The sequence below is a fragment of the Anabrus simplex genome, chromosome 2, assembly GCF_040414725.1.
Source record: "Anabrus simplex isolate iqAnaSimp1 chromosome 2, ASM4041472v1, whole genome shotgun sequence".
Taxonomy (NCBI): Eukaryota; Metazoa; Arthropoda; class Insecta; order Orthoptera; family Tettigoniidae; genus Anabrus; species Anabrus simplex.
In genome coordinates this window covers 171771133-171786840 of record NC_090266.1, presented here as the reverse complement: position 1 = coordinate 171786840, position 15708 = coordinate 171771133, and the positions used below count along the sequence as shown (strand labels likewise).

Genomic DNA, 15708 nt, shown 5'->3' with positions numbered 1-15708 from the left:
ATTGGTGTTTGGAATCTCTTTTAAACATAAAGAAACATGCCTTTCTGTTATTTTTGTGTGTGTGGGGGGGGGGGGGGTAAATAAACTTTACGGCGGTGGGGTGTAAAAGGAGGTGAGAATAGTTGATTTTACTGTTCATAATGTACTTATAAGGAGCCTCCGTTGCTCAGGTGGCAGCGCGCCTGCCTCTCACAGCTGGGTTATGTGGTTCAAATCCCGGTCACTCCATGAGACATTCGTGCTGGACAAAACGGAGGCGGGACAGGGTTTTTTCCGGATACTCCGGTTTTCCCTGTCATCATTCATTCCAGCAACACTGTCCAATATCATTTCATTTCATTTGTCATTCATTATCCATTGCCCCAGAGGAGTGTGACAGGCTTCGACAGCCGGCACAATTCCTATTGCCGCCGCCAGATGGGGCTTTATTCATTCCATTCCTGACCCTGTCGAATGACTGGAAACAGGCTGTAGATTTCTGATGTACTTATTCTGATCATAAACCGATCATTTTTTATCTTTCCTGGGTTCGTTTTCAAGAGCCATATTTTCCTTCGGAGAACGTTCTTAGATTACAGTAGATTCTCCTGGCATATAAATAAAAATTTAAACACCTTTGAAATAAGCGATAGGAATGAGATTAACCGTCCAATTGACCCAACTGACCGGGTGGAATACCTGGACCTAGCCCGGGAAGTATGAAATCGATTGCTGGAAAGAAAGATTGAAAAATGGTAGGAAACTTGCCTTAATCTATTAGAAAACGTGTCAGATCGTGAATTTTGGTGGATTCTCTCAGATAACCAGTCAAATCGCGAATTTCGGCGGATTATATATAAAACAATAAGCATTCAATTATAAATTTCAGTACAATACCGTAGCGAAGCACGGGTATCTTGCTAGTCTATATATATAAAGTAGCTTGTCCTGACTGACTGACTGACTGACTGACTGACTGATTCATCATCGCCGAGCCAAAACTACTGGACATAAAGAAATGAAATTTTGGGCATAGATTCATATTAAGATGTAGGTGCTCGCTAAGAGAGGATTTTTGGATATTCCGTCGCTAAGGGGGTGAAAAGGGGGGTGAAATTTTAAAATGAGTGTGTCTATATCTCAAAACTTTAAAAGTTTACAGATGTGGAAATTGGTATTTAGAATCTTCTTTAAAAATAAGGAAACACGTATTTTTTTGTTTTCAGACAATCCCAATAGGAGGGGTGAAAAAGGGTGAAAAAGGGGTTGAATGCCTTTAATCCGGATACGCTACTTATATCTCAGAAACTGAAGATATTACAGACCTCAAAATTGGTACTTTTGATCGCTGTGAAAAATAAAGAAACACATATTTTTTTGTTTTTGGAAAATCCAATTAATGCGAGGGTGAAAGGGGGGTGAATTTTTAAAATGAGTGCATCTATATCTCAAAAGATTTAAAGTTTAGAGATGTAAAAATTAGTATTTAGAATCTTCATTAAAAATAAAGGAACACGTATTTTTTTGTTTTCGGAAAATCCCAATAGGAGGGGTGAAAAGGGGGTGAAAAATGTGTTGAATACCTTTAAAGAGAATACATATATCTCAGAAACTGAATATATTACAGACCTGAAAATTGGTATTTGGGATCTACTTTAAAAATAAAGAAACAGGTATTTCTTCGTTTTTGGAAAATCCAAATAATGGGGGTGAAAAGGGGGGTGAATTTTTAAAATGAGTGTGTCTACATCTTAAAACTTTAAACGTTTACAGATGTAAAAATTGGTGTTTAGAATCTCCCTTAAAAATAAAGGAACACGTATTTCTTTGTTTTCTCTAAATCCCAAAAGGAGGGGTGTAAAAGGGTGAATAATGGGTTGAATGCCTTTAATGAGGATACATATATCCCAGAAACTGAAGATATTACAGAACTGAAAATTTGTAAATGGGATCTCCTTTAAAAATATAGAAACACGTATATTTTTGCTTTTGGAAAATTCAATTAATGGCGGTTAAACAGGAGTGGCAAATTGGGGTGAATTTTTTGAAAGACTATATCTACAGAATATCTGAGAAGCGTAAAATGTTACAGACGTAAATAGTGGGTATTTGGAATCTCCTGTAAGTGTAAAGAAACGTAGGTGATTTGTCTTTGGAAACTCCACTTAAGGGGAACTAAAATGGGGTGAAATTTTAAAATGAGAATTTCTACAGTATATCTAAAAAAACTTAACATGTACAGAAATGAAAAATGGTCATTTTTTATCCAATTAAAAATAAAGAAAAGTGTATTTTTAGTTTTCGGAAATACAACTTGGGTAGTGGGGGGTGGGGGTAAAAGTGACTGAAAATGGTGTTGAATTCTTTTAATCAGGCTACTGATATCTCAAAAATGAAGATGTTACACACGTGAAATTTTATTTTTGGAATCTGCTTTAAAAGTGAACAAACACGTATTCTCGGAAAATCCAATGAAGGGGATTTGGAGTGTTAAAGGATAGAAAAAATTAATTGACTTAATTGTATGAGAATACATACATCTAATAAAAACTAAAGTTGTTACAGACGTGAAAATTGGTATTTTGATCTCCTTTAAAAACAAAGAAAAGCGCGTTTTGGGGGGAAACAATCTTGGGGGGGGGGGCGGGAGTGAAAAGGAGTTGAATTCCTTTCATGAGGACACATAAATCAAAAACTGAAGAGGTTAGAGTGGTGATAATTGGTATTTAGAAGATCCTTTACTATTAATTAAAGGAACAAGTATATTTTGCTTTAATATCACTTTGTGAGGGAGGGGGGGGGGGGGAGTGAGGAAGGAAGTTAAAAACGTGAATTATTTTTAAGGGGATACTTATATCTCAAAACTGAAGGTAATAAACGTGAACATTGGTATTTGGAATCTCCTTTAAACATAAAGAAACACGCCTTCTTTTAATTTTTTGTAGGGTGGGGTAAATAAACTTAACGTCGGTGGGGTGTAAAAGGAGGTGAGACCAATTGATTTTACTGTTCGTAATGTACTTATAAGCAGCCTCCGTTGCTCAGTCGGCAGCGCGCCGGCCTCTCACAGCTGGGTTCCGTGTATCAAATCCCGGTCACTCCATGTGACATTCGTGCTGGACAAAATGGAGGCGGGACAGGTTTTTCTCCGGATACTCCGGCTTTCCCTGTCATCATTCATTCCAGCAACACTGTCCAATATTTCATTTCATTTGTCACTCATCGATCATTGCCCCAGAGGGGAGCTTCGGCAGCCGGCACAATTCCTATTGTAGCCGCTAGATGGGGCTTTATTCATTCCATCCCTGATCCTGTCGAATGATAGGAAACAGGCTGTAGACTTGCGATGTACTTATTCTGATCATAAACCGATCATTTTTAATCTTTCCTGGGTTGTTTTTCAACAGCCATATTTTCCTTTGGAGAACGTTCTTAGATTAGAGTAGATTCTCCTGGCATATAAATAAAAATTTAAACACATTTGAAATAAACGATAGGAATGAGATTGGCCGTCAAATTGTTCACCTCTATAATAAGGTCAATAATACACGGAGGTATGTCATTCGTATCGCCAGAAATTCCGCACACTTGCCTACGCGCAACAATGGTGCTGGTCACATTGTTAGCAATGACAATGGCAGCAGATGTAATTTACCGCCAAGTAGCGGTCTTGCATCTTGCTGTGGGGTCCAGAACATCTAATGATAATAATAATAATAATGTTCTGGACCGTCGTCAAATTGTGCGGACCGCGCTGGAAAGGGGTCCTGGCCTGGTAATGACTACGAATACAGTCAAGCCGCGGGTTCAGTACCGCCAAGGCACCCAAGACGACACCACGCCGGATCTCATTCAGGATTTGATCCATACTAAAAATGCTGATAGGAAAAGATGGCAAAGATTTAGGGACCGAACTGACCGCGTGGAATACCTGGACCTACCTCGCGAAGTACGAAATCGATTGCTGGAAAGAAAGATTGAAACATGTGAGGAACTTTGCCGTAATCTCTCAGAAAACGAGCCAGATCGCGAATTTCGGAGGATTATATATAAAACGTTAAGCATTTAATTATAAATTTCAGTATAATACCGTAGCGAAGCACGGGTATCTTGCTAGTCCTTAATAAATTTACATTGTTTACAAAATTCTACTTATAATATCTCCTGTACTACTTACAAATATAGTCAACTGATATACAGTATGTGGAATTACTTCAAATGATACTATACAACTGGTATAAGATTAATATTTACATTGCATTTATTTACTTTTTTTTTTTTTTACCCGTTCTGGAACCTAAGTAGCATAACGACCTGCTGCGTCTTAACCAGAGCCCCTTTTGCCACCACTTTTCAGAGTTCCTGAAGGGCCTTCACAGCTACCGTAGCGGTCCCAGGGCCCTCAAAGTCCCCACTGTACTTCACCCCTACAGGCAGTCCCCTACTTTGGCTGTCCCAACTCCTTAGACGAGGGGATGGAATTAATTTATTCATACACATTTTTTATTTACATTAACCTGCACTGGTCAAATGCCCTCTAACATTTCATTTATTTTCTCTGTTGCTGTTTATTCTCTTTTTGAATATATGTACAGATTTTGGAAAAGTATCAAATACTACCCCTGGTAAACTGCTCCACTCCTTCACACCCTTCCCAACGAATGAAAATTTACCCCAATCGCTTCGGCTATAATTCCTTCTAATTTTATATTTGTGGTCAGTCCTGCCGATATAATTATTTTCCAACTGAAGCCTCTCACGGATATCTCCCCATGCTTCTTCTCCTGTATAGGCTCTATATAATCCTACTAGCAAGGTACCCGTGCTTCGCTACGGTATTATACTGAAATTTATAATTGAATGCTTATTGTTTTAGATATATAATCCGCCGAAATTCGCGATCTGACACGTTTTCAGCGAGAATCCACCAAAATTCCCGATCTGACTCGTTTTCTATTAGATTACGGCACGTTTCCTCCCATTTTTCAATCTTCCTTTCCAGCAATCGTTTTCGTACTTCCCGGGCTAGGCTCAGGTATTCTTCCCTGTTAGTTGGGTCCGTAAATCTTTGCCATACCGTATTTTCCTATAATCATTTTTAATCTGGATAAAATCCTTCAGGAGATCCGGCATGGTGTCATATTGGGTGCCTTGGCAGCACTGAACCCGCGGCCGGACTGCATTCTTAGTCATTACCCGTCCAGGAGCCGTTTCCAGCGCGGTCCGCACATTTGACGACGGTCTGGAACATTATTATTATTATTATTATTATTATTATTACTATTATGTGTTGCTGGGATGAATGATGACAGGGAAAACCGGAGTATCCGGAGAAAAACCTGTCCCGCCTCCGTTTTGTCCAGCACGAATGTCACATGAAGTGACCGGGATTTGAACCACGGAACCCAGCTGTGAGAGGCCGGCGCGCTGCCGCCTGAGCAACGGAGGATCCTTATAAGTACATTAAGAACAGTAAAATCAATTGGTCTCACCTCCTTTTACACCCCACCGCCGTTAGTTTTTACTGCCGAAAATTAAAAATACACGTTTCTTTATGTTTAATAGAGATAAAAATACCATTTTTCACTTCTGTAACATGTTAAGTTTTTTTAGATATACTGTAAAAATTCTCATTTTAAAATTTCATCCCTTTTGGGTTCCCCTTAAGTGGAGTTTCCAAAAACAAATCACCTATGTTTCTTTACATTTACAGGAGATTCCAAACACCCATTTTTTACGTCTGTAACATTTTACGTTTCCAAGATAATCTTTCAAAAAATTCACCCCAATTTGTCACTTCTGTTTAACCGCCATTAATAGGATTTTCCAAAAACTACAAAAATACGTGTTTCTTTATTTTTAAAGGAGATCCCATATACAAATTTTCAGTTCTGTAATATCTTCCGTTTCTGAGATATATATATATCCTCATTAAAGGCATTCAACCCATTTTTCACCCTTTCACACCCCTCCTATTGGGATTTACAGGAAACAAACAAATACGTGTTCCTTTATTTTTAGAGGAGATTCTAACTACCAATTTTTACATCTGTAAATTTTAAAGTTTTAAGATGTAGACACATTCATTTTAAAAAATTCAGCCCCCTTTTCACCCCTCAATATTTGTATTTTCCAAAACGAAAAAATACGTGTTTCTTTACATTTAAAGTAGATCCCAAAAACCAATTTTCAGGTCTGTAATATCTTCAGGTTCTGAAATATAAGTAGCCTCATTAAAGGCATTCAACCCATTATTCACCCTTTTACACCCTTCCTATTGGGATTTTCCGAAAACAAAAGAATACGTGTTTCTTTATTTTTAAAGGAGATTCTAAATACCAATTTTTACATCTATAAACTGTAACAGTTTTGAGATATAGATACACTCATTTTAAAAAATCACCCCCTTTTCACCCCCCCCATTAATTGGATTTTCCAAAAACAAAAAAATACGTGTTCTTTATTTTTAAAGGATATCCCAAACACCAATTTTCAGGTCTGTAATATCTTCAGTTTCTGAAATATAAGTAGCCTCATCAAAGGCATTCAACCCCTTTTTCACCCCTTTTCACCCCTCCTATTGCGATTTTCTGAAAACAAAAAAATACGTGTTTCTTTATGTTTAATGAAGATTCTAAATACCAATTTTTACATCTGCAAACTTTAAAAGTTTCGAGATATAGATTCACTCATTTTAAAAATTCACCCCCTTTTCACCCTCCCATTAATTGGATTTTCCAAAAACAAAAAAAATACGTGTTTCTTTATTTTTAAAAGAGATCAAAAGTACCAATTTTCAGGTCTGTAATATCTTCAGTTGCTGAGATATAATTACTGGTATCCTGATTAAGGGCATTCAACCCATTTTCCCCATTTTCACCCCTTTTCACCCCTCCTATTGGGATTTTCTGAAAATAAAAAAACACGGGTTTCCTTATTTTTAAAGAAGATTCTAAATATCAATTTTCACATCTGTAAACTTTTAAAGTTTTGAGATATAGATACACTCATTTTAAAATTTCACACCCCCTTTTCACCCCCTTAGCGACGTAATATCCAAAAATCCTCTCTTAGCGAGCACCTACATCTTAATATGAATATATCCTCAAAATTTCATTCCTTTATGTCCAGTAGTTTTGGCTCGGCGATGATGAATCAGTCAGTCAGTCAGTCAGTCAGTCAGTCAGTCAGTCAGTCAGTCAGTCAGTCAGGACAAGTTACTTTATATATATAGATAAGTCTAGTTTTCTCCCTTCTCTTACTTAAAGTTTCCCACCCTAGTTCCTTTAATATTTCTGATACACTACTCTTTCTCCTGAAATCCCCTGTTACAAATCTTGCTGCTTTCCTCTGCACACTATCTATTTCTTTTATTAGGTATTCTTGGTGTGGATCCCAAACACTGTTTGCATATTCCAATAATGGACGAGCCATACTTAAGTAACTTTTCTCTTTTAATTCTTTGTTGCATCCTTTAAGTAGCCTCATTATGACATGTAACGATCTGTATGCTTTCCCAACAATGTCATCCACATGACCCTTCCAGTGCAGATTACTTTCAAATCTCACACCTAAGTATTTGCACTTGCCATCTTTTGAGATAACTACCCCATCCAAAGTATATTCATATTCAGTTTTGAAACTCCTGTTTGTAAATGTTGTAACAGTTGATTTGCCTCCACTAACCTTCATATTATTTTCTTCAACCCATTGTTGGATACTTTCAAGGTCCCTTTGTAATTCTGAACAATCCTCAATGGTATTTATTTCCTTATAAACAATTATGTCATCTGCATACAATCTTATTTTTGATGTTATATTTTTCCCTAAATCATTTATGTATATTAAGAAAAGTAATGGACCGATTATACTACCCTGTGCAATTCCCTTCCAAACTTTCTCTTCCTGCGATACGTTAATTCCTACTTTGACTCTCTGAACCCTTGAATTTAGAAATGTTTTTACCCAACGTGTAACCCTTACATCCAATCCTATTCCCTCCAATTTCTTTAATAATATTCCATGTTCCACTCTATCAAAGGCTTTGAAAAGATCTATGGCTATGCAATCTAACTGGCCTCCTGAATCAAACTGATCTGATATGTCCTGCTGAAATCCCACCAGTTGTGCCTCACAAGAAAATTTCTTTCTAAATCCATACTGGCTCCTCATGAACCAATTTTTATCATCACATATCCCTCTGATGTACTTTGATATTAAACTCTCCAGTATTTTACAAACTATACTGGTCAGGCTGATTGGTCTGTAGTTCTCTGGTTTCCTTTTATCACCCTTTCCTTTATAAATTGGTATTATTATAGATTCCTTCCATTCCTTTGGTATTACACTATTATTTATGACATAATCAAAGAGAAATTTTAAATAAGGCACTATGTACCATCCCATTGTCTTTATCACCTCCCCAGTAATTTGATCACTTCCTGCTGCTTTTCCTTGCTGAAGCAGTTGGATTTCTCTGAAAATATCTTCATTTGTGAATAAGAAGCTTCTTGTTTCTCTCTGTGTCTCTCCCTCTGTATTTTCTGTTTTGGTTTCCAACTCCTGATAATCATCTACTGAATCTTTGAATTCCCTACTAAAGAGGTTTGCTTTCTCAGTATCTGTTAAATAGTGTTCACCCCCTTCTCCCACCATTGTAGGAATTTGGATTCCTTTTCCTTTTTGATTCCTGATATATGAATACAGATTTTTCCATTTCCCTTTGTGGTCATTATGCTCTTGAAGAATGCCATTCATATAATTCTCTTTTGCTTCCATTTTCACTCTATTCAGTTCCCTCATTAGCTGTTTTCTACTTTCTCTACTCTCCCTACATACTTTGATTTTCCTGTTTACTATTCTACATTTTCTTTTTAATTTTCTTATTTCCCTTCTATAATAAACAGGGTCTGAGGTCATTTTACCCTTCTTGACAGGTACAAATCTCTTCTCTCCTTCCCAAACGATTCCTTTAAATTTAGCCCTAAGTGTATCCACATTACTCCCCTCACTTATCCAACAACTGAATTGTGATTTAAGGTAAGTCCCATATTCATCAACTTTAGTTTTTCTGTACAATTTCTTGTCTTGTGTGACCCTCTTATTAAGCCTTTTTGGTACCAGTCCTACATCCATTATTACAGCCTTATGGTCACCTATTCCTTCAACTACCTCAGTTTTATCAACAATTTCCCATGGTTTAACCAAGAATACATCTAGTAAGTTATTGAGACGAGTTGGTTCTTGTACTACTTGTGTAAATCCTCCCTCCCAAATTAACTTATTTGCCAGTTTCTGTTCATGGGCTTCACTTGCAGCTCCATTGCATTCAGCCTCAGGCAAGTTTAGATCTCCCCCAATTATTACCACATCATTATTATTGTTTTTATGAGTATAATCTATTATTTCCTCAAATATTTCCATGTCTCTTTCCTCTCTTCCAGGCCTGTATGTTCCTATAATTCCCACCTCCTTCATATTATCACCAATTAATTTTATCCCTAATATTTCATCCCTTTCATCGGTAAACCATTCATGTGAACAATAAGTTTCCTTCACCAGAATAAACACCCCCCTCCCTTTTTATTTCCTCGGTCTCTACGATGGACTGTGTACCCTTCTGGAAATACTTCTCTATTACCCACCCCTTCTCTCAACCACGATTCCACTCCTATCACCACATCAGTCTCATAAGATTCCATCAATGTATCGAATTTTAATTGTTTATTTACTACACTCTGACAGTTTACCAAGAGCAATCTCAGACCCCCTTCCTCCCTAAAACTTGACTGTTGCAATTGGGTAACTTGAAATTCCTTACTTTCCTGAGTTTCATTTTCTAGTTGGCTGAGCCAGCTTGAAGTACAGCTGGCTCTTTCTACTAGTTTTTCTGGTCAGTATTATAACTCAAGGGAGTTGCCTTTTTTACAGTACATATCTTATGATTAATAAAATCTAGAACAATATTTGCTATCTTTCGTTTACCTGAATTGTTTAGATGAAGGCCATGCTTTGTGTAACAGTGTCTCTCGAAACTGCTGCTATCAATTACCTGTGTATTACGAAAATGTTTACAAATTTTAACCATATCTGTATTAACTTTGTCCACTTCAATGTTCACACACGAGTCTCTAATCAAATCATGCCTGTGGGGCACGTTCACTACAAAGATGTTAGTGTGAGTCAGCTTACCTAGTGTACATTTAAGTTCGGAAGTAACATTCTTAGCGTCATTGTGAGCTACGTCGTTCGTCCCGCCGATGATCACTACTGCATCACGACTTCCAAGATTTCTTGCCGCCTGCTCCGAGTTTTCCAATACCTTCTTCATTGGGGCCCCAGGATAGATGACTGCCGATGCTGCAATATCTTCATTGACCATTTTCTCCGCAATTCCCCTCACGTGGCTATCACCAAATATAAGAATGTTCGACACTTTCGAGATTATTAAGAGGATTGGAGTTTCAAAATAGGAGAGGATAGAAACAAGCAAGAAATGGTACGGACAGATAATGCAAATAGGAGATTATCTAGTTCCAAAGAAAGTATCAACAGAGAAACCAACGAGAGCCCTAGGAAGGCCTCAATAGAGGTGATAGGTACAGCAGAGGAGAATTTGGAAAAGAAAGTATGAGAGGTAGAAGAAATATTAGAAGTGGAAAAAAAGTATTGGAGAGGCAGGCAATGATGGAGGTACTTGCAACCCAGGAGAGAAATGGTAATGGGAACTGAAGAAGAAGAAGAAGAAGAAGAAGAAGAAGAAGAAGAAGAAGAAGAAGAAGACGTTAATCTGCAAACAATTATCACCTATTCTCTTGTCTGCTGTATATTGTGTAGAGAAAATTATATGGATAATAGGACTTATTACAAGTCACACCACAGATATCTATGCAAATCACAGCAAAACTCTTGTACAGGCAAGAGAAATTTTATACTCATAGCATTCTAACTTCATTTACACTTTTTGTTCAAAAGTGAAATAAACTTTCCATCTCCCATTCCTACATTTTTCTGTTTATATTGACAAAGAATGTACTATAATAGGAGTTCTTGTCTGCCAAATAATGTAAATTAGTGTTGTGAATCCCACACTTTTCATATTAAATTATCCTTCATTGTAAATAAATTGAAGTACCAATTCTTTCCTACTATTTTTAATTAATGTTCTCTTACAGGAAACATATGGCCACTATGCTGAACTCTTGCACAGGATTGACACACTGCCTCAGTGTAATATTAGTCTTCCAGATGACCTCAAGTCACAACGAGACTTCATGGATTTTGTCTGTAGAAGCTTTGCAACACGCCTCGAGAGGAGAAGAAATGTGCTCATCACGTCATTGAGATTCTTTCGGCTTGTGGCTGAGGTCTGTTTCTCATGTTACATGGATACTATTGAATGAGGGTGTTTTTCCTCTTACATTGTTTTATATCACTGTTGAACCTGAAAAAAAAGCACTGTATGAAATATTACAACCCACAACTCTGGCTAGAAAGCTTCTGGCACTTTATGTGAATATTTTCCAAGAGGCATCGAAGAATTCTCAGCCTAAATGGCGTATGTATCATAGGTAGTATATACCTTACAACAGGCCTTTCTAAGTGGGCAGCTGTGTGCTTTACCTAGGGCACACAGTCTCTCAAGACTGAGAATGAACCCTGATGGAGAGAGATACCAGTAGTGAGTGGGAAAGATATGGATGGGAGTGAAGTGTATGGATGACATATTTTATTAGACATAGAAAGAATTCAATAATTTAAAAATCAGCCTTTAAGGAATAAAAACCAAACCAAACCAAACCCGATGGCACTACAGTCCTTGAAGGGCCTTGGCCTACCAAGCGACCGCTGCTCAGCCCGAAGGCCTGTAGATTACGAGTCGTCGTTTGGTCAGCATGATGAATCCCCTCGGCCGTTATTCTTGGTTTTCTAGACTGGGGCCGCTATCTCACCGTCAGATAGCTCCTCAATTCTAATCACGTAGGCTGAGTGGAGCTCGAACCAGCCCTCAGGTCCAGGTAAAAATCCCTGACCTGTCTGGGAATTGAACCCAGGGCCTCCAGGTAAGAGACAGGCATGCTACCCCTACACCACAGGGCTGGCCCTTTAAGGAATAATGCAACAAAATAAAACTCACTTTTCTTTCTACATGTAGTATGGCACCTGTCATCTCTTTGATTTCACCTACTTAGTGATATAAGGGAAAATTATTTGAGCAGAATGAACCCTGTTTCCAATGCAACATCAGACAAGCTTGACCTAGGTTTTCACTTATTCAGGTTCAAACTGAGAATGTGTGTTTGCAAAGGAATATAGTGCCAAACCTAGAAACTAATTTGCATCCCATTGTGTGGATATGCAGAAACTCTCTTTGTTCCAAGTTCTTATAAAATGCAAGGTGGCTGCTTGGAATATTGTAATGCCTAAGTTTCAAAATTGTGTTACATTGAAGCCTTATCAGTATGTTCTCTTTGAAGTTTGGCTGGAGGCTGTTTGAAATTTACAGAAAAGGACATCATAAAGATGTTTAATTCAGGTGACATTTCTTCAGTATTTCTGAACTATTGTTGAATTGTTTTAAAGATAAGGATACATCAAAATCTTGCTTATGTAAATGTTTTTCAAACAGAGAAAGTTCCATCTTAAAAGCTTGAATTCTGTCCCAGATAGCACCAATCAACCCATTTTTGCCTTGCAAAGAAACATTTAAGTCACTCAAATGGTTTATAATATTGGCTGAAGAGGCAAGGTCACCAACCCATTGCGTGTATTCTTACATCACAACAGCCACAGCGGCAGAGAGTAGAGAGGGTCAGCTCTGCGCAGACATGGAGCAACATCAGGGCACTCTAGCCACCAAACACTCACTGCCTGCCTTACGAGATTATCACATGGCTGTTCTTTGAGGTGCAATGATTATATAGTAAATTGAAGGTCATTTTGTGTTTAGAATTATTTGTCAAAATGTCTCATATGAGGGTTGGGGCATTTCCACACAAATGCAGGATGTACCAGATGAATTAAAATATAGAGATAGGAGTGGGGAGCATAGGGTGCTACACAATGTATGAATAATATTGAGGAGGTTTACTAGATGTAGGAAACTGTTGGCCGTGAAATCCTTGTGGTACGTGATGTTTATTCTCAGAGTACAGTAACCTGTATGGTAAACCTTTAAACTTAATACAGTTTTCTACTTATACATCATCTTATCCCAGGCCCATATTTCAAAGACATAACTCACAGGGAAGTTTGAAATTCAAACTTACCTTCTGAACACCTCCCTACTCTCATAAACCTTAGAAATGGTGTTGAGCATGACCACTCTTTTTATATCACAATAAGGTAGGTACCATACTTGCTTGCATATAAATCACAATTTTTTGACAAATAATAAGTGTGAACATTTTCTGTGCAAAATGTAGTATTTCCAAAAAAAATGTAAAATTTGGATTAGGCTATTAAAACAAGACAACTGGTATACTTACCCTATTCATTGTCACTGCCTTCAGTCTCCGAGCTATTCTCGCGTGCATCATTATGGACACAATGCATCATCCTGACTTCCGTCCAACCCATTTGCGATGCCCATCTTCAAGAAACTCTTCACAATAACGTCTGTCGACACCATAACCCATGGAAGATAATCCAATCACACACACGTTCAACTGACGGCCTTTTTATTTTGCCTGCTGGCATCAGCTCATGCTCCCCTCCTGCCATCCATTTGGTGTACAATTTACGAATATTGTCCTTGAAGAGCTTGTTGATGGAAATATACAAGGGTACGTTTATGCTGCAGCTTCGCTGCTGGCACATGGATGCTCGCCCTAGCACCTCGCTGATGACTATAGCCAGGCTGCTCGCCATGGAGCTTTCACCCTGCACCACTACCGTTGCTCATGCTGCTGGCAGCTCTCAGTTGTAGTAAAAATTTCAAAACAGTGGAACTAATAGTTAAGGCTGTTTGTATTTTGCGTAATGTGATTATAGATATAGAGGGTCTGAACACTTTGACTACAAAGACGTACTTCCAAGAGCTACCCCTTCAAGGAGGAAAAACGCAGCTCCAGCTAAAGCTTTTGAAGTGCGGAATAAATTCAGAGTTTTTTAGTGAGTGAGTCACAGTTTTGTTGGCGAGTATATCTTACAATAACTTGATGTATTGAATGTGTAATAAAAAGTGTAAAATACCTCACCTGGATTTTTCAGTACTTTTCTACTGCAGGAGTTGATTGAAAAATGAAGTTACCAATGCTTCATTTCATAATTTAATAGTGTACTTTTGAACAATGTAAAATAAGGGGTTATGGCGTACCCCATTTTGACTTTAGTTAGGTCTCCTAAACCAAATGTTATTATAGTTTTAAAAAATAACTGTCTAACTTTCCATGAAAATCGAAGTACTTCATATAAATCACATGCTTGTACTGATAGAGGTCCCTAAATAGCAAGAATTAAAAAAAAAACAAAGCTGACATAATCATTCTTTTGCCAATTCATTCCATAGTTTGATGATGATGATGTTGTTGATTGTTTTTTAAAGTGGGCTAACATCTGCGTCATCGGCCCCTGATGGTACGAGATGAGACGAAATGGATTAAAAGTTATAATTAACCCACTGACTAACATTAAAAAAATGATAATAAGGAAAATTATTATGAATTTAAAATAATCAGTGGATTTAATTCGCAGTGCCTTATTTACCCCTAAAATTAAAAAGGCCAGGCTGAGTGGCTCAGACGGTTAAGGCGCTGGCCTTCTAACCCCAACTTGGCAGGTTCGATCCTGGCTCAGTCCGGTGGTATTTGAAGGTGCTCAAATACGACAGCCCCGTGTCGGTAGATTTACTGGCACATAAAAGAACTCCTGCGGGACTAAATTCCGGCACCTCGGCCTCTCCGAAGACCGTAAAAGTAGTTAGTGGGACATAAAGCAAATAGCATTATTATTATTATTAAAATTAAAAAGTGTAAAATTTAATAAAATTGAATAAGTCACTGACATAGAAGTAAAACCATATATTTAATTCAAATTAAAAGTACACAAAGATAGATGAACACATAGCCAATAGAATAAAAGAGTAGTTAAAAAAATAATAATAAAAAAATGGAAACTTCACTTTTAAATCTGATTAAAACAGGGCATTATCCCTCATAAGATGGAGAACGATGTCTACTGGCCACTCGTCATCTCGTCACTCCATTTGTCCCCTTTGAACCTGTTATGATGATCCGCATGCTGCTGGTTCCAAATCACATTTCATTCAAAGACAGGTTCCGACAGCAAGTGATCTCAGAGTGCGAAGAGAGGAAGAGTGGAGAGCGGGTGAAAGAACCAATCTCAGTCCAAGTTTCAGGGTAGCTGGCGATGTGCCAGGCTCGAAAAACAAACATGTTTGAGACCATCGATGTGGCAAGGATAGCAACGAGCAGCACAGCTATGAGCCGAGCTGCAGGGTAAAAGCACCGATTGAGATCCATTGGCTTGTTTCATCATCGCCTAACGTTGAGCAGCGAGGCTTGGCAATGTGCCAGTAGCGAAGCTGCAGCATAAAGGTTCCCTAAGGGCTGTAGACAATGTGTGAGTCCACCAGGAATTACGAGATCAGTTTTCATTTCCTGAAGACGTTCCTTCGTGTCTTCCACCATGTGTCCACGGAAACTGTCCCATACTAGCATTGCTGGGCGTCGAAGCAGTGCCCCTGGCCATCCTTCCTACACCGTACTG

At 38.1% G+C, this 15708-nt stretch overlaps 1 protein-coding gene across 1 annotated transcript in view; it reads left to right on the top strand.

Moving 5' to 3' along the window:
• Positions 1-15708, top strand: part of LOC136863973 (titin) — a 982878-nt gene that overhangs the window by 48309 nt on the left and 918861 nt on the right. Inside the window, exon 5 of the mRNA XM_067140442.2 lies at positions 11154-11345. Within this exon, the coding sequence (XP_066996543.2) occupies positions 11154-11345 (192 nt within the window). The remainder of the gene's footprint in view (positions 1-11153; positions 11346-15708) is intronic.